Source organism: Ursus americanus, chromosome 9 (assembly GCF_024610735.1).
Source record: "Ursus americanus isolate L20-20 chromosome 9, mUrsAme1.1.p, whole genome shotgun sequence".
Lineage (NCBI taxonomy): Eukaryota > Metazoa > Chordata > Mammalia > Carnivora > Ursidae > Ursus > Ursus americanus.
In genome coordinates, this window is record NC_142135.1 from 57,373,235 (window position 1) to 57,393,216 (window position 19,982).

The 19,982-nt window shown below is 44.8% G+C and overlaps 1 protein-coding gene across 21 annotated transcripts in view; it reads left to right on the forward strand.

Annotated features, from left to right (window-relative positions):
- Window positions 1-16,302, forward strand: part of STAU2 (staufen double-stranded RNA binding protein 2) — a 312,861-nt gene extending 296,559 nt beyond the window's left edge. For all 21 annotated transcript variants that reach the window (XM_045810157.2, XM_045810160.2, XM_087864805.1 and 18 more), the window contains 2 exons: window positions 13,978-14,066; window positions 15,179-16,302. In XM_045810157.2, coding sequence (XP_045666113.2) covers window positions 13,978-14,066; window positions 15,179-15,272 — 183 coding nt within the window. In that variant the 3' untranslated portion in view covers window positions 15,273-16,302. The remainder of the gene's footprint in view (window positions 1-13,977; window positions 14,067-15,178) is intronic.
- The last annotated feature ends 3,680 nt before the right edge of the window (window positions 16,303-19,982 follow it).

Consider the following 19,982-nt stretch of genomic DNA (forward strand, 5'->3'; position numbering starts at 1 on the left):
CAATCTATTTCAATATATAATTCTATCCGACTGAATGTCAGGCATTTCTAAAGAATGCTGTTGGCTGATACGATGTCCCTTGCCCAAGTTAAGGTTTTGATTTGAAATTGCGTATTGGAATGCCTCGTGTTACATTTTGCGCCCAATTTATAAATCTATCACAGATTCTCCCTCCAATCTATCTTGCCTTCTTAAAAGATTAACCGTTAAGAGTAGAGTTTAATGTGATATCTTTAGAAAGCAAATGAAGAAAAATATTTTGCTTTTGAAAGGGAATGTACCCTCAGGCAAAAGAAAAAAAACCTCTGCCTCTTAATACACGTTGGGAACTGCCAGCTGTCGTGCTCACAGCTTAAGACGGATTAGGATTCCATCACTGATCATCACATAAATTCTTATACTTATAACCTTACATCTTCGTCTGCGGCCAAGCAATTAGGAAAAAAAAAAAAAAACCCTTGTGTTTGGATATATTAGAATGCGTGGAGCCTGTTAGAGTACCAGCAGTTTCTTGAAACAACTTAGGAGAATTTTTTACTTAAGTATTTGGCAGACCTAAAGCATATCCCCAAAAGTATACTAAATTTCTTCTCATTCGCGGGTGGAGGTAGAGGAAGAGGACCATTTGTGATCATGATTATTTAAACACAAAGTAAATCTTTCTTTGATTCTATTGTCTTAAGATGTTTGTAGGACATCAAGATACTAGTTTTTCCTTAAAGATGGTTATTTTACCATAGGCTTTAAAAATTACTTTTAATGGAGTTGCTAAAAATTACCAATCAAGTGTGATATTATCAATGATATGCTTTTCTTTCAGTGGTAACCAGAAAAAGAAGATATAGTTTACTTGAACTTTATAGTGACTTTGCATTTTTCTTAGTTTGAAAAAGGAAGAGTTTCTAGAAAAATAAATTACAGTTGATTCCAATAAAGTTTCTTCCAAAGTTGCAATAATTGGCACACAGTAAGTTTACAACACATGAGAACCCTCACGTTGGAGACCTATCATTATACTTCACTTTCTTCATTTAAAAGACTAACGTTTAGCACCTACCTACTCCAGCTGAATAATCAGTCTTTAAACAACATCAAATGAATGATTACTTCTGGGTTTCAATAAGTGGGGGAAATGATCTACTCCCTAATTTCCATAAGGAACTTCTGAGAATTAATAAAACTGTATATATAATGTGGCTAGGTATTCTTGAACATGGCATTGTTTTTAATTATTCATTCATTCTTCCAAGTCATTAATACATATTTATTGAGTGTATACTGATTTAGGAGCAATAAGCACTAAAAATGAGACAGTGTGAGGAGCTTCGAGAACACCCGGCTAGGAGTGGGGTGGTGCAGCTCATCTAGGTCCTGTGGTCACGAGGAGTGACAATTGAGTAGAGAATTGGATGGAGCAAGGAAGAGAGCCCATGTGAAGACCTGGGAAAAGAGTCCCAGGTCTAGGGGAAAGCATATGGAAATCCTTGAGACAGGAATGAACTCAGGGAGTTCTACAAAGATGAGAGAGGCTGGCATGGCTGGAGGGAAAATATAGCCGAGTTAGGGTCACCTAGGGCTTTAGATCAAGTCAGAAATTGGAGTTTTGTTCTGAGAGGAACCAGAAGCTCCTGGAGGGTTTCGGGCAGGGTCTTGACCTGTTCTCATCTGCATTTCACACCTCTCGCTCTGGAAGTATTTGAAGAAATGGCTTTAGGTGAGCATAGATATGGGGAGATATGGTCAGGAAGCGATGGCATGAGTCTTGCTGAGAGATGACAGTGACCTGGGCTGGGATGGGGGGAGAGCAGGTGGCGAGACATACTTGGATTCTGGATGCATTTCTAAGAGGAACCAACAGAGCTAGATAATGGGTCAGATGTGGGAGGTGAGCGAGGTTGATTCCTAGTGTGTTTTTTGTATCAGAGCCGCTGGTTGAATGCGGGTTACCCGTCCTGGGAGAGGAGTGGTTTGGGGGATAGTAATCACGAATTCAGATCTCGGCAGATTTTAAATGCCTTTTACACACCTAAGGGGAGAAACCTACCAGGTAGTCGTACGTGTGAACTCTAGGGCAGAAGGCCAGGCTGAAGATAGGATTTGGAGGCCATCAATGTTTATAAGGGATTTAAGTCATAGACCTCAGTGAAATCATCTAGGAAGAGAATAATGGTAAAGAAGATAAGAGGCCCAAGGATGGACTTAAAAGTCAGGGCAAGGCAAAAGCCAGCAGTTGAGGAAACTGAGAAGAAGTGCCCAGTGACGTAAGAGGAAAAGCAAGAGGGTTAGCTGTCCTCCAGACCAATGGAAACCTAGCCGTTTAGTATTAAGAACAAACACGACGTTGCTAATTAACATACATTCATGTATAGGTTCTGGTGAGCCCAGTGAGTATGGGGTTCCAGCCTATCTGGGTTCCAGCCTTGACAGTGACCCTGAATTAGCCTAGCTTCAGATCTTGGCCTCACCTAAATGGTCCACTTGTTGAGGTCAGTCCTCCCTGCTGCATCCAGCCAGGAGTCGCCACTCACCCTCCCACCCAGACAGGTCTGCAGCCTCTGCTGCTGGCTCCATACCTCCCCCCTCTCCACCGCCCCCCCTCTGCTGGGGGTTGGGGGGGCACACTCTAGATGGGTGTTCAGTTCCACCCTGGAGCCAAGATCTGAAGGCTGATAAGTGGTCAGTCATGAGAAGGGGTGGCCACGGGGGCCGGCCAGCCTGAATCGCCAAGGTGAGAAAGAGCTTGTCCAGGTCGAGGAACAGAAAGGAGGCCAGCACAGAGCATTCGGGGTGAAGAGGAGAGTGGTGCCTAGGTCCCTAAGGGTGGAGGGAGGTCTTCGCAGGATTTAGGTGATGAGTGACTTGACTCAGTGTGCAGCTTGCTCGGAGCAGGGCAAGGAGCTCCTTCCATCCTGCCTGCTGTGGCCAGCAGAGAACCAGTGCAGCACAGCTGGCCCCATTTCTTCCCGAGGCCCAGCCTCCCCTCCCCTGCTTGTCTCAGTCGGGCCCTGGCGGCTCCTTCTTGGGCCCAAGACCAGCTGGTCTCAGGAGAAAATAGGGCAGGAGAAAATAGCCCTTCACAGCTCTGTGTGACTTTCAGTCCCCTGCTAAAGGAATGGTGGCTTCAAACACCAGGGGCCCATCTCAGTCTGTAGTCAGAAGTCAGACAGCATCTCCGGTGCTAAAATCAAGGTGTCGGCAGTGCTGTATTCCTTTCTAGAGGCTCTGGGGGAGAATCCATTACTTAGACTTTTCTAGCTTCTGTCAGCTTCCCTCATTCCTTGCTCCATGGCCCCTAACTTGCCTTTCCAAGCCAGTAACGTTACATCCCTCTGAGCCTTCATGCACCGTCACATGTCCCTCTCTGGCCAGCACTGGAAGAGGACCCATGAGGTGAAGGATTTTGATTAGATGGGTCACTCTGGGTAATCCACGCTAATTGCCCCCTCCCCGAGTCCCAGCAGGGATTAGGGCCTGGACACCTTTGCTATTATTCTGCCTTCCACAGGACTCCTAGATCTTAAAAGATCAATCAAATACAGTGCATGAACTGTTGGGATGTAGATTCAAAAACCAACTTTAAAAGACATCTTTGGGACTATCAGGAAATTTATCTGATACCTGATTTGGAATCCTCCAGGAAAACATGAAGATATATGAAATAAGATTGGCATAATACTGATCATTCTTAATCTGAGTGTTAGGTGTATGGGACTTTAGTATACTATCCTTTGTACTTTTGTGAATGTTTGGAATTTTCATTTTAAAAAGTAAATATATATATATATTATATATATCTTTATGTATGTAACATATATTATATATATATATATATATATAATTATATATTATATATATAAAATCAGATGTCAGTAAGAGGCTAAGGAGTCATTTGGGATGGAGGTAAAGATCTATCCTGGCCCCCTCTCTGCTGCAATCTGACCACTAGGATGGCCACCAAATGCCCCAAGAGAAGAAATCAGGCTTCTGCATGTCTCCCCCATTGGGGGAATCAGCAAGGTCTGCAGCCCACCTGCCTTTACCACCTTGGACTCCATTTTAGTACAACCAAAAGTTCAGAATTAAGCAGAACTTTATAGGTTATACTTTTTAACCAATCACTCCCTGTTGTTTCCAGCTGCCCCCTACAGCCATGCAATCCCAGAGCAACTTAAATGCAGTAAAAAAATTATGAAATAACAAAAAATAAGAAATAACCAAAAAATACAAAAAATTATGAAATATGAAATAACAATACGTCTTTTTCAATCACATACTCAGACCTAACTGGAATTTCTGGGTAGACAGAACAGTATGTGCCCATGTTCAGGGGCAATGCTTCTCCTTCTCTTTGGAGTAGAATATCTAAGAACCATGAAGTCCCAAAGGGACCTTTGGGGCAAGGCAGAATTCAGGCACCACTGCCCTCCAGAACCAGGCTCTCTTTGGATGGAAGAGACTCCCCTCTGGTCTTCTATTTCAGGATGTGCCCCCTGAAGGTCTCAGGCAAATCCCCCATTGTGGGGTCTTCCCAGGTTGGGTTTCGCAGGCACTTTGTAGACCTCACACCGGCCCAGGGAGGGGAAGCACTAGTTACAGACCCCAAAGATGACCGAAGCCAAAACCCAAATGACTGACATTTCAAAAAGTCAGTAGCTATCACCTATAGTCCTCAGAGGTAGACTATGGGACAGGAGAACCTTCTCTCACAGGGAGGATAGAGACGACCCAGCTCTGCTCTCTTGGGACTGTTTGTCCTACAGCATCTTGGCTGCAGAGCCTGCGGGTGGGGGTGGGGGGAGTGTGTAAAAGGAGGAGAGGGAGTCTCATAAGAGAGAAGCTTTAGAGGATGCCCTGAAGTGAGGAAAAGCACGTGAGATCAAGATGCCGACTCAGAGAATAGAGAGTAAACCGGAAGCAGAAATGTGTGAGTACTTGTCTGTCTTAGGGAGCTTCAGATGGAAGCCGATAAATAATCAACCAAGGAATATTCCTTGAAGATGTTCTGTAAACACAGTGTGCTGATTTCCAGCAGAAAAATGGCTCTGCCAGCCAAGGGCTGACCAACTATTAGAAAGACAGGACACAACACATTGAAGATAGCCCACAGTTCAGGAAGACAGATGGCAAGGGCTGTCAGAAGTTCATAGGTGGGAGACAGGCTGGGAGTCGGGGAAAACGCCCTGGGAAGATGAAAGGCTTCAGGAGCAAAGGTGTGGAGGTAAGAAAACTCAGATGTCTCCAGCGCACAAGAGGTAGACCCATCAGACCAGGGCTGGGGATCCATGCGGGCGGGCCTTCTGCAATGTCGGTGTGTCTCCAGGCCCACTGGCTGGGGAGCTCTTGGTAACACTGACACCTGCCAGGTGTTCCTGAGGCTGGTGACCGGTCTGTTGGCCTGGGCCTCACGCTCTGGGAAACACGCTGAAATGAAATTGCAATAAATGAAGTTGTGGAGTAGAATGGGGCCAGCTGATGGTGCCGGGCCAAGGATACAGAATGTTATTTGCGGCTGGACGTCATTAATGGCTTTTGATTAAAGGGTAGGCATAATGTTAGAGTTCTCTTAGGAAGAGAGATGGGTAAGCAACGCACTAGAAAACATAATAGGAATATATAAGAAATGGGACATAAATGAGATAGTATAAAGAATTTATAGTAGTATAAAGATATATAGATAGTATAAAGAATTTTATGACTGGATGTAGGTCTCAACAGAGAAAGGTGTGGTACTCCTGGGTGGCTCAGTTAAGCGTTTGCCTTCAGCTCAGGTCATGATCCCGGGGTCCGGGGATCGAGTCCCGAGTTGGGCCCTCTGCTCAGCAGGGAGCCTGCTTCTCCCTCTGCCTGCCACTCCCTCTGCTTGTGCTCTCTCTCTCTCTCTGACAAATAAAATCTTTTAAAAATTTTTTAAAAAGAACAACAGAGAAAGGTGTGTAATAAAAGCTCTCATTTATGGTCCAGGCATTAACCCCAAGAAACTCAGAGAGGTAAAGTAACTTGCGTAGCCATACAGCTGGTCTACAGTAGGGCTGGCGTTTTAGTCTAGGCCTGACAGACTCCAAATGCCATGCTCCACACCCTTCCTTGTCAAGATGACAGGAAGAGTGTATTAGTTTTTCTTGCTGCTTTGACAAATTACTAGACTTAATGGCTTAACAACACAAATGCATGATCTTAGAGTTCTATAGATTAGAAGTCATACAGGGATCTCCCTGGCCTAAAATCAAGGTATTGGCAATTTTTGTTTGTTTGTTTTGGCTTGAGGGGAGAATTGGTCTTTTTGCCTTTTGCCTTTTCCAGCTTCTAGAGGTCACCTACATGCCTTGGCTTGTATCCCCTCTTCCTCTAGCTTCAAAACTAACAACATCACTCTGACCATTTTTTCCTGGCCATATTGTCTTCTCTCACCAAAGCCAGGAAAGATTCTCTGATTTTAAGAACTCATGTGATTCGATTGGACCCACTTGGATAATCCAGGATAATCTTCCCCATCTCAGTGTTTATACCCCAGTCTCATCCACAGAATCACTCTTGCCATGTGAGGTACCATATGCACATTCTGGAGGTTAGGACATGGACACTTCTGGGGTGGGAGGCATCATCCTGCCCAGCCGCCATTCGTGGACATCTGCCTTCGTACCCAACAGCATGTTGTGGTAACCCGCCATTACAGAGGGGACTTTTTGTTGGACAACACAAGAATACTAAAAGGGATGATGTTGGTAAAACAGAACCAGTGTGGTTAGAGTAAGACATGGCAGCATGGATACCACTGCTGTTGTTCGTTCTAAACGCCCTCAAACATTCCTCAGCACTGTTAATCCTGCTTTAAGCTGGACTCATCATTGTCAAGGTTGGCAGCTACGTGGACACCCAGTGTAAGAGCCTGACTGGGGAATATAGATGATGCCTAAGTCTGTAGTCCTAGCTGCCCAATTTTGTACTAATTCCCCTAATTCTAGAGTCAAAATTCATTTTCTCTGCTTTGGTAGACTGTCTAAAACCTGCATGTCTTCAGACCACTACCCGCCTTTTTTTTTTTTTCTTTTACAATGAGTAGCCATCACTTTAGCAGGCTGACATCCCTTTGTTCCAACAATAAGCCTTTCCTAAAGTACCAATTTTATGGAAATTACACAAGCCAATAGGATTATGTGAGCATACATGGAAAGTGCCGGCGACAGGAAATTGTTAGAATAAGGCAGCAAATGGTTTAATTAAAGCTCAGTGTAATCCTTTTTCATTTTATTTTCAAAGCCCTATCATTGATTCATCTGAAATGTGGTAGACTGAGGGTCCTACCGTAGTGTGATACGATTTAGAAATACAATTTTCTCTTTCTGGTTTCTTTTATTTTATAGAAAGAGAGACTTGGCGTTTCGTTATAGGCCTTTCAAAGCCAGAAAATGATAACTTAGGAATGTTAAAATTCACATTCTTTAGGCGATAAGCCTGAAACTTATGGGAGAACCTGCTGGTTTTCGGTCACTGAAATGACTCAGTGGAGAGCCGGTCTCAAAGATTGCTGGGACGAGCCGTTAGGGGAGTCCTCAACTGCACGCAAAGACCTTTGCTGTTTGAAGCCTATCATTTTCTCATTTAAGACCTATTTCGTGAGCTGCACATATGACCACGGTGTGCATTCCGGAATGAATTGAGCAGTTAGAGCTGCACCCAGGAAGAGTTCCACATGAGCAAGCACTTCGGGGGGAAAAGGCAAAACAAAGCAAACCTTGAACACTGACGGAAAAATGAAGGCCACATTCAGGGGTGTGTGGTTGCCATGGACTTTAATGGGAACAGCCTGTCTGCTCTGGGATGCAGGAGGTAAAATCAGTGGGAAAAGCGTGAAAGGGGGAGAAAAAAAAGGAAATAAAAGAATCCATCGGACGTTGTGTTTAAACACGACAAGAACCGTGTGTCGTAAAGGGATGAGTTAAAATTCTCATTTTTGCTAATGAGGACCATTGTCTCTCAAAAAATGTTCTAATGCTGTTACATTTAACTCTTACAGAAGGAAGCAGGAAGAATAGGCCCTGGTTTCAACACAATTTGCTAATTGCTGATTAACGAGGGGAAAGTTAGAAATTGCAGAAATGGCTGGGAAGACTCACCTCCCTTCTGCGGACGGACACACACACACACACACACACACGCAGGCGCGCGTGCAGCGTGCAAACCAAGACCAACAAACAGGCATGGGAAGCATCTTCCTGGCATTTTGTTTCTGGCATTGCCATAACTACGCACAAAACAAGTGATCCATGAAACGGTAGCGACATCTGTTCAAGAACCTGTGGGGCTTTCCTCTCAAAACAGTTGTAAAATCTGTTGGGGACCAAAATATTTCTACGTATCTATGTAGATGCTTTTCTTTTAAGGGAAACACACACGCAAATGGATACAAGTGTTGAGCTGAAAAGACAGGAATGAGGAAAGGAAATGTCATCCGCTTCTTTAAAATGCTTCTTTAAAATTTTTCTCCTTTCAAACCAAGCTACATAAATTGCCTTGAATATACCTTTTTTTCCTTTCCTTTTCTTTCTTTCTGTCTCTCTCTCTTTTCTTTTTTTTTTTTTTTTGGAATCCCAGAACATGAAAATGGTCCTAAAGCTAAAGTTCGAGATTCCACTCGGTAGACGGCGGTAACATACGCTTGGACACTGAGTGCGTTTGGTTTGATTTGGTAGGAAACATTTTCTGACCTTGGAAATGAAATCATTGAATTGTCTATTTGTTTATGGCCGGAGCCTCACGGAGGGTTCTGGGTACTTATGTTAGTGCATCTTTGAAATTCTCAAATCCACGGTGTGTGGGAAGTCGTACAACTTGGAGTTAAGCATCGTTTCAGGATGTTCCTCATTCAGGCACCCGGATCTGCCTCCTTCCCACGATCCCCCAACATTAGTTTATCGTGATCACACAGCAAATTGTCCAGGCTGAGGGGGTGAACCAAGACAGTAGGAGCTGAGCCTCTTCTTATCTACTTACCCTCTCAGTAGCTCCTTAATCAGGCTTCAGATGTCTCTCCAAAGGAGAGTCACTTGATTTTTCCCTCACTCCAGCGTTCTTTACCTAATGTAGCAGTTTCATAATCTGTTCTTTTTTTTTTTAACTACTGGCCTCTAGCAAGTAACACTTTATTCATTTGGAAGAGTTTAAACATGGAGATTTTGTTGATTTTACCGGCTTCTGGACAGATTTGGATGTGCATAGTAAAATGTTTTCTGCGGGCTGTTCAATTTTAGCATTTGTTCGCAAGCCATTCCATTATACATTGTTCTTTGAAATGATTGACTTGCTAGATGACCGGGGCTATTTCGGGCGTTCCTGCACTATCCTATTCTTGTGGCCGTTTTACTGTAGAAAGTGAAGGACACCCATCTCACAGATGGAATGTTTTCATCTGTAAAGTATCCTTTCTGGGAAAGCAGCGGCTGATGAATTGGGGATAGGGTGGGAGCGCCCCAGTGGCGCTCATGAGCAGTGGGAGAGGAAGCAGCAGGGCCAGTGTTCCCTTAGCACCTGGTCGGCAGCCCCTGGCCATCTCAGCTTTCCTAAACATGTCTGGCTTATTGCTCTCTATAAATCCCCGCCGAGCCCTCCGTCCTTTCTCTGTCCATTCACCTTTGCAATCCCAGCACGTCCTCTCGCTGCAGGACCCTACAGCCCATGATTCCGGACAAACCCTGCAGCCTGTTTTTCCCTCCTGCCGGCAACCGCACGCAGGTGAGGAATGAACTCTTCTCAGAACAATAGAGGGGAGGCAAATAAAGTGAGCAAGACTTAGTACCCTCAGAATGTTAAGAAAGGGACAGTCAAGTCACCTTGTTTGGGAGTCGTTGGGTAATTCTAAGTGACAAAATAATTCCTACAGCAATTTAATTTTAGCCCAAACTATAAGCGTTAGAGAAGCGCTGAACGAGGCCTCAGAAGACAACCCAGGGGCCACAGGGAGGCTGGAGATTGGCAGCTGATTATCCCACAGGACAACAAACCCCTTCTCTAGAAAATGGGGATAATTATACGAGCTTACCTCCAGGAACTATAATGGGGAATCATTAATAGAATGAGTATGGAGGAGGGAATGAGAGTGATCTGGAAATAATGATACCGAAAAGCAGTCATGCTGAAATTGGCTAGGTGTGAAGGAAATAAAGAGATCTGGTCCAGAATGTGCTCTGGGTTCAAATCCCTGCTCTGCCTTTTGCTACCTGTGTGACCTCGAGTAGGTTACTGAATTCCTCAGGGGTGGGACCCACCTGCAGGGCTGTGGGACACCTGAGGTCACTCAGGTAAAGGGCCCAGTCTCATGACTCAGGCGGAGTGATGTTCATCAAATGGTAGCTATTGCTGTTTACAGAGAAGATAAATCATCTTCATTGTCTTTTATAAATTAGTATGAAGTCCTCTTCTATTTATAAGCAATCGTATTTGGGGTCATCAATAAGATGTGGGTTGAATTATCTCATCAGATAAATAAGGGAATATTATTTGGAAGCCTTTAAGCATACCTTTGGAGGGAAGCAGCCACACAAGAATTCTAGAAATCTGTTCGTGGCATTGAGTGAAAGAGCACGCCGCCATTCCAGCCTGCAGTACATTCTTTGAGTGATGACAGGCATTTTGAAAGTGCACGGGGACCTGCCTGACATGTTGATAAAAATCATCCGGGAGATTTTGCAAGAGCTAAAACACGGAACCTGCTCTCTGAGACCTGGCCTGCGTCTCACGGGTGCGTCTCCTGTTGGATGGAACAGAGCAGGTGTCCCTGGTGTGCCTGACGTGGTGGAGCCGGACATTAAGTTCCAGGCATCAGGCAACAAGTATTTCAAAAACAACGAGGGGAAATGGGCTACGATGAGCCCATGAATGACTTTTGAAAATTGTTTTCAAAAGTTGCTTTTGGCTGCCATTTTGACCTCGTTGGGAATAAAGCAGGACCAAGAAACCCTGGGGCTCTTGTGTGTCTCATTCAGCAATATCACATGGCAAATTTAAATTTGGGGTACTGACCAGCCTTCCACAATAGTTCGTTTGGGAAGAAATTGATAAAAATTAGCATTCCTGACAATAATTCATACACTAAAGGATCAGAAAAAAGAGTAGTTGTTCATTTGTTCAAAATTGTTGACTATACTAAGACCTGTAAGTTCATGAGCGCCACCCCTGTCCCCATGAAGTTGGGCTCTCTGGAAAGGTCAGGCATGGGCTGGTCTTGAGTGGGGCCAGTGCCTCAGCCCATACATTCATATGTGAGGCGGGCCTCCAGAGCTCAGGTTCGTGTAACAAGCTCATGGGAGTGTGCACACCCGCAGGGCTGTCCACAGCGAGGCACCTAGGAGGTCCATGCAGCACCCCAGCATTTCAAGACTGGAAAGGAACTGAGAGGTCACCCAATTGAATGACTCTAAATGTGAGCCGGATCCCTCTGCAGATTTCTTCTGGGGAAGGGGAATGGTCCAAATCTGGATCTTTTGAGAGTCAATCTAATTTTTGAAAGCCACCAAACTTTACTCAAAGCCAAATCTAGTGACTAAAGTACATGGTCAGGATGGACAAATGAAAGAGAAGATGGGGCCATAAGATGACAAAACTGCTTCGAGTACCCCACAAGGTGGTTCTGAGAGGTTAATTCCCAAAGCACCTAGAGAAACATCGGCTCCTTACACTGCTGCTGTGGTCACAGCCTCTCTGAGGGCAGAGAGAAAGCTCCGGTCAGATCTTAATTAATTAATTAATTTTCATGTCAGATCTTTAAAAATGTGCCTGCTTTTTGGCCCAGAAATTCATTTTCTAGGAATTTATCATCAGGAAATTATTGAGCTGGTACACAAAAATTTTAACCATTAGAAAGCTGGTTGTAGCATTCATAACAGCTTCAATATTGGGAGTGTCTGAAATGTCCAACCATAGGGACCGGATAAATAGAAGAGGGCATATCCAGTCAACATACTGTGCGGTCAGGCAAAATGATGCTACTGACAGTCTCTCTTGACATGCAAAACTGCTCGTGTTCGATGAAAAGAACAGGTTATGAAACAGTGTCAAGATATGATCCAGGTTGAAGTATGTGCATATGGGGAAGGGATAGGGAAGCATATGGAAAGACATTATACCAAGTAGTAAATGGGTGGGTGGGACTGTGAATATTTCCACAGTTCTTCTTGGCTTGTACCTATTATGATTGTCCTGTAAGGAAAACTATTTTTATAATAAAAAGCTAATAAAGGAAACATCACAGAGAGGAGAAAGAGGTTCTCTTATGCTTAAGGAGGAATTATGAGGTACCTATATTCGTTTGTGAGAGTTCTCATAGCAAAATACCACAAACTGAGCAGTTTCATCAACAGCAGTGTATCTTCCTACAGTTCTGGAGGCTGGAAGTCCAAACTCGAGGGTTGGTGGTGTTGCTTCCTTCTGAGGGCTGTGAGGGAGACTGTTCTAGTCCTTTCCATAGTGTCTGCTCGTTTGCTGGTGATCATTCACGTCCCTTGGCTTCTGTTGTATCACTTCAATCTCTGCCTTTCTCTCCACATGGTGTTCTCCCTGTGTGTGTGTGTATCCACACCCAAAGTTCCCCTTCTTATAAGGACATTGGCCATATTGGATTTGGGCCCACCCTATTCCAGTAGGACTTCATCTCCCTTAAATCTGGAATTACCCTATTTTCAAATAAGGCCACAGTTTGGAGGTATTGGGGGTCAGAACTTCAACATATAGATTTTTTTTTTTTTGGTGGAGGGGGGCACAATTCAACCAGTAATAGTACCGCAGTGAGGTAGCCTAGGCCACCTGCTGTGTAGTATGAGCTGGGGTCAAGACCAGGAGTAGTGGGGTCGGGCACTGGCATCCCTGCTCGATTTTTCTGCAAACCTAAAACCACTCTACGGAAATTAAGTCTATTACCTTAAAAATTAAAATCAAAAACTATGTTACGAAAAATAACATTTACAAGGGATCACACACTTTGTCAGCTACCCAAAAGGGGCCTCTGGCAGATAAAGGTTTGGGAAACTGCAAGAGTTAGCCCTTTTTCAAAGGCAGCTGAGAAGATACAGATGACCAAAGTGTGACCCAGCGGGATCCCCAGGATTCAAACAGCCCTGGGCCGCTCACACCTATCTCAGACTCAACAAAGCCCTTCTAATCCAGCTTTCAAGTGGTGCTGTGGGGGGGAGGGGAAGAAGAACCAAATTCTTATTCGAAGAAATAACAATTTGGAACGTGCACAAGAGTGTCAACAAGTTATGTAGATCTTATCAGCATCACATTTTCGGTGCCTCCCAGCTATCCAGCGAGGCTCCACCAGCCTGTCAACACCCTTCAGCGTCCCACGCATGACCGGCATATCGACACCTTGGGAGGCTCTGCTGTGGCGGGGCCTGCCTCCCCAGGGCCCCGAGGAGCGCACATTTTCTCTCTCCCCGCGGAATACCATCATACCATCCCCTCAGTATGCATGAGTGTCTTGGGTCCACTTCTCTGCTCACATCCTATGACTTGGTTGGGGCTAAACATGAAACTGAACGATACCTTTATGCTAACTTTGGAAAGTGTACCTCAGTTGGGAAAATCTGGTGTTTTCACATCTGAAGGGTAGTTTCAGTCATATGAGGAGAAATTATGCAAAGTCATTGTCAAACTGCAGTAGGCTTAAACTAGGTGTTTTTACATTTGCAGATCAAAACTTTGTGGTTTTACAAAATTGTGGATGAGGGGCGGGGCATGAGACTTGGGGATTCCTCTCCCCATCTCCTCCCTCCACAGAAATAAAGCCTTCGTGGTATATACATTGCTCCATGATAATATAGCCTTTCAAATGTAATTTTACTAAATGATGCAAAAAAGTTTATTTAGACCAATGAAAATGATAGTCTTTACTATACATCTCAGCTCTCTTTTACAATTACCTGTTTATTAACATTAAAGTCAGTGAATGGATCTCCTTGTTTGTGTGTTTGTTTTCATTTTTAGGCAGCTTTAAGTGCCTTGAAACAATTTTCTGAGCAAGGACTGGATCCAATGGAAGGGGCAATGAATATTGAAAAAGGTTCTCTTGAAAAGTGAGTAAATCTTCTGCTGTATTCTTACATTTCTAATTTTGTAACTGTACAGAAAAACAAGGTATAGATGACAAGAAGGTAAAAAACACTCAGGACAATAGCATCTATACCTTACAAAGTGATTCATAACACGATTAAATGTAAATAAATGAGAAACAGTAGCATATATGGTCATTTTCATTTCCCATATTATGTCTGTGAAAGTTTTAATCTACTAACTGGTCATTATTTCTGCATTTTAATGCCTTTGTTGGAAATAATCATGTAAGTTTTGTTGACTATAGAGTCATGCACAACTCTTAAAACGTAGGTTTTGGCTTCATACTGTTGAGCTTTCTCCTAGCTAAACCATTTTCCGAGGTAAACATTTCCACTCACACCCCCGCTAAGTTGTGGGCACAAGAGAGAAAAGGAAAGCAGCCGAGAAGAGGTGTCCCCCCACCCCGACCGCCTTTTGGTTTTCCCAGTGTCATAGAACACAAGCACGCATTGCCCGAGCCTGGCTCCCCAGGGCTGCAGAGGCAAGAAGGCAGCTGGAGCAAGTAGTTGTGAATCCAGCTCGTAGCTTCTTCATGATATTGAACGGCAGGTCTTACCTGAGAGACTGAAGTTTAGGTCTCTCTCAGAGGCCCAATTTATACTAGAGAAATGGAAAGCAATTGCATTTCCATAGTGGAATCCGAACTCTTTCCAAGCCGTTAATAACTGCAGGTGAGATTTCAAAGCACGCCTCAGAGGAGATAACATTTTTGAGAATGTAAAAGAAACAGATAACCCAGGAAGTAAAAACCAGATCTATTGATGCTCCTGTTAACAGCCAACGGCACTTGGTCATTAATATGTAAACGGTGAGAGCGTGAGAAGAAAACATTTGGTAAACAGACCTGGCATTTTAAGTTGTCTATAGATTGGCAACCATTTATAAGCTAATTTAATCAAAAACATTTCCACATGATCTCATCAGTAGACTATCTGAACATAAATATTGTTGTTTCACTTTAAAATGTCACTTTTGTGGTGACCTTTGAATCCTGTGTGCCATCTGCTAGTAAACATGTCTGAAGCCGTGCAACCCCGGGCCTTCAGCTCTTGTTAATGTATTAATCTTCCAGACAAGCCCAGCATCTGGGAGAGAAAGCGGACAATAACCAGACACACCCGGGCTCCATCGCTCAGGACTGCAAGAAATCAAAGTCGGTCATCTAGCAGCCCCCACAGCCGCGGCTGCCACCGCATCCTTATAAACCTGTCAGCACGCATGAGGGTGTCTGTGTTCAAGGAAATGAATGACTAATACCATTATTTGAGTCTCATGTGAAGACAACACTATTCTAACACGAGAGATAATATACATAGTACTGTTTACTCAACTGGGGAAAAATAAAACTTTGAGCATTTCCCTTGGAACTTGAGATCAGATCATAACTCATTTGCCCAGAGGCAGCAGAAATCTGATCCTGCTACTGGAGCTTGAAATAACAATTAATGAGAAGTGTTAGAAACAGGGGTAAAAATTTTAAACGATTAATAGAGACATTGGGTTTGGTTCTGTTGTTATGATTGTTTTGTCGTGGCTCTTGTGTTCCGTTCTCCTCTCTCTCTCTCTCTCTCTCTCTCTCTCTCGTTTTAAATAATGCTTGATGATTCAAAGATTAACCAATGACGTGCTGTGGAATGTGATGGTTCTTGTCTTCATATAGTCACACGGTTTCTCTTTTTATGCCGATATTTGTAATCTCCATCCTGTATCAGTATGAATACCTTGAAGGCGCACGCCTCAAAGACGTATGCAAACAAACAAGGTTTAAATCAGGTCAGCTATTTTATTTAAAATAGGAAATCATGTTAGGAACAACTAGTTTCAGTATACTCCAGGAATTAAACAGAAGCAACCAGTTGTGGGTTTCGAGCTCCATAATCCTAGTAGCCACTAGGGAGGCGTCTGGCCTCCCCAAACCATTTCTCTGGATTCCACGTTCTGCTGTGGAAATCGCACCCACCCTCATCCGTGCGTTGTAGCCACTCACTGTTTGCATCGCGCGTGTTCTTAATACCTGCCTCTGGCCTTGGGACGGTGAGGAGGATCGAAATAAATCATGTACCTGGCGGGGAAGGGAAAGCCCGTCGGGGGAGCCGTGAACGTCTTGCCAGCTTGTAGCCAGCCACGCTCTGGACCAGCATGTTGGAATCCGGCGTGTAGCGAATGCAGTAAAAATTTGGTCGGTTTCTGTGTGAAGTGTGGTCATTGTCGTTCTTTCGTGCCCGGGCTCTCCGCTCTTCACCCTCGCCTCGGCGAGCCCCGTCCCGAAGGCCGCACCCCGCCTGGTGAGCCCGGGCCGCGGCATCGGGGGCATCGGGGCATCGGCGGGTGTCCGGGGCATCGGCGGGTGTCCGGGCCCCTCGCGCCGGGCCGCGTCTGCAAACCCGCAGGGCCCACCCCCCGGGGGACGAGCCGCCGGCTCCCCGACCCGCCCGCGCCGGCTCCTTGTGCGGCCTTTCTCCGTATCGATTCGCCCACGTTGTGCAATGAGAAAACACTCTATGGCCTCGCGGCTCGACCCAACATGACAAGAGAAATATAATTATGTAAGATTTCATAAGCAAAACCACCACAAACCATGATCGGGCTGACTCACACGCGACTGGAGAATAAACAAACAGCAACATAAGGAAATAACTCGAGGGTTGTTTTTAATGATTCCCATGTGGGGAAGTCCGCCAGTATTGGGAGGGCTGGGTGCCCTTGGAGGAAATGGCTCTGTTACATAAAGCTGGGTCCTTGTGGAAACAACAGCACGGTGGGAAAGTTGGGGGGTCACAAGGTAAGCCGAGCTGAGCGACGCGTCCTGCTGCCCCGCGCCAGGGCGCAGAGGGCCCTGGATCCTTCTCTTAGGAGGGGACAGGCTGTCTCTTCTGCTCTGCCTTTACCACCAAGGCTCGGGCCCTCGGCTGGGTTGGGGTGCGGGGGGAACGGGCCTGGACACAGCACTCCTTCAGGCCGGGTCTTTAAAGTGGATCTTCAGTTTACCAAACACAATAAACACGGACTACCTCCTGCGGCCCACGGTCAGAGCAACACCAGGGCCGTCAGGGTGAGTTGTCGCCACCCAAATATCTGAAACCTTAACTCTTACGTGATCTGACGATCTGACGTGAGCCGCGCTCAGAGCGGAGCTATCCCCGACACACCAGGGTGGCGCTGGGGGGATGGAAATTTGCATAGGCCCTCAAGTTTAGTGGTGGGGTAATGATCTCAAAAGTCCGTCCCATCTACCTGCTTGAAGAGCCCGGGGAAAGCTTTTAGATATTTCCTCCCCCAGGGAACACAGCACTGTCTGGGAACCTTTTGGGATTTCTTTGGGTTGGATTAGCAATGCAAATGTTGGGTGGCCTGCAGACCCTTGCAGGAACCGGCTAGGATGCTCCCAGCTCGTTCCAAAGCGCAATGTTATATATCATTAGAGGGGAAACCATTAAGTAGATTTATTGAAAGAATGTTTCTAAGGCACAAGGAGATCTTTTTGATGAAAAATGGAACTCATTATTCTTTAAAGGACACAGATTGACTTATCTCCTTTATCAATTACAGTGTCTGCTTTCAGCTTTTCTCAATCAGCAATGGGCTTTGTAGTCACTTCCCAGTGCTGAGGCCAATGTGCTTTATGAGAAAGGTTTGTTTTTACATTTTAATTGGAAATATAATATTGCACTTTGGAACTCTGACCGTCCCTTTCCAGTACTACTTGCCAGAGATCAATGGTGAGACACCACCAATCAGGCATGACAGGATAGCCCTCCCTTTCCTGGGGTGATGTGTCTGAGTCGCCCTAGCATTCTTCTCCCCAGCAAACATACTCAACGGTGAGTTTTGTTGTTGTCGTGGATAGCTTCAACCAAATTCCTGCACCATAAAAATAAAAATAGATGAATGAAAAACGTAATGTATTATACGGAAGTTTTCAGGACTCCTGGTGACCTTGGAAATGCGGTCCAGACCAGTTGATTGGTGTCCGATCCAGGTGCAGGTGAGGGCTCACTGCCCCGTTTGTTCTGTACCTTTTCACGTCCAAAGGCTACTTGTTATCACTATGCCCAAGGATGATAGAAAAACCTCACAGTTTTGCACACAGAGCTAAGAAGTCATGAATGGCAAAATAGTGTATGAATTTGTCTTTGAGTTTCCCCTAACTTACCCCACCATGATATAGGTACCTGATTAATGTATAAATGATACATTGAATACATGCAAAAATGGGTAAATGAATGATCTACCGAAGGGATAGATAAGCTTGTTAAAGAAATAAACTTTAAATCTCACTGCTTCACATGACACAGAGATAGTCACTCATGATTATATATATATATATACATATATATATATATATATATATATATATATATATATATATATATATATATATATATGGCATTCCCGTTGCTGACGTTACTGTACCTTCAACCTCAGGGGGACTGTGGCATTTTTTAATCCAAAACATGGTGGGTTCAAAAACACCCTCGCTTCAGAGGATTTTGGACCCATGAAAACCCACTATGCCATCCTGCCCCCATCTTCCCATCTCTGCATTTATATCCCTTCCCTAGGCTAGCAGATTTAATGCCAGTCCCCACTCCCAGATACATTCCTACGTTTCCGTAATCACAGATACGTGTCTCATGAGGAGGAACCTTGTAATATATGGTTCAAAGCAAAGACTTCATTAGACTCCTTCAAGCCCACTGACTATTTCTGGCAGACACCACCCAAGTTCAATCTCACCTTGCCAAGACTCATTTAAAAATTATCTCATTAGGGAAGCTCTCCTCTATGTTCTAACCTTTTAATATTAAAAAAAAAAAAAAGCTCCTTTGGATTCCCCAGCACACTCTGATGTATGCTGGGAATGCAGAAAATAAATAAACAAAAGAGACTACTTCCCCCTGAAGGACCCACATTTTAGCTGGAGGGAAAGACCCACAAGGAAATGAGCACAGAGAGTGGAGCATTTTGTTTTTACAACCATCGCACTGGAGCTCGATGTTCACCCGCTCGTCCCCATCAGTCACTTCTTCCCCACCCCCCCCCACCCCCCCGCCCCGTCTTACATGCTTTGGGCAGCGTGCTGTACTCAGCTACAACTGTCAAAAAGCCACCGTCTGCTTCCCCTCTAGCAATATTATCTTATCTCACCTCCACCCCACATGCCCCAAATGTCCGCGGATGGCCCCCACCCCCTAGCCTCGAATGTACATACAGCAGATAAAGAAGCTCTTGGTGCCCCCCCTACCCTCAGCAGGCAGACCGACAGAAGTGGTTCCTCATCAGCTCTCCTGGCTGGGAACAGTGCCCACTTGAGTATGTAAATGTTTATCGAATAGACGAACGACCTTAAAACCCCTGCCATGATGCATTTGCCGGTCCAGTGGGACCAGCAGTGACCCGGATGCGTGGATGGAGAAGTCTGGCCTCTTGGATGGAGTCTCCTGCCCAGGAATAAATTCTAGTTGCTTCTGTTAATGTGTAGCCTTGTTAACATGTAGCCTTGTCAAAGTCATATAACATCTTCAAGTTTCAGCTTTTCATCCAAAAACAACAGGGGCAAGAATATGCAAGAGTCTGTGGCCTATTTTTTAATGTGCACAAGTTGTGAAAGTAAATACGATCTTTCAATCCAATTCAGTGGGTAGTAGAGAAAGAGCCACAGACTAAGAGTCAAGCACCCGGAGACCTGGTTCAGACACAGATGGGACCCTGGCTAGGGATCTAGCCTTCCTGAGCCCCAGTTTCCATGTCTATAAAATGATGGCCCCTAAGAGCATTACAGCTCTAAATTTATACTACCATTCATATCTCTCTTACTAGTGGTATGCTTATATTCAAATTTGGTGTCTAATTTTTTAAATCAAATACCTGCAAAG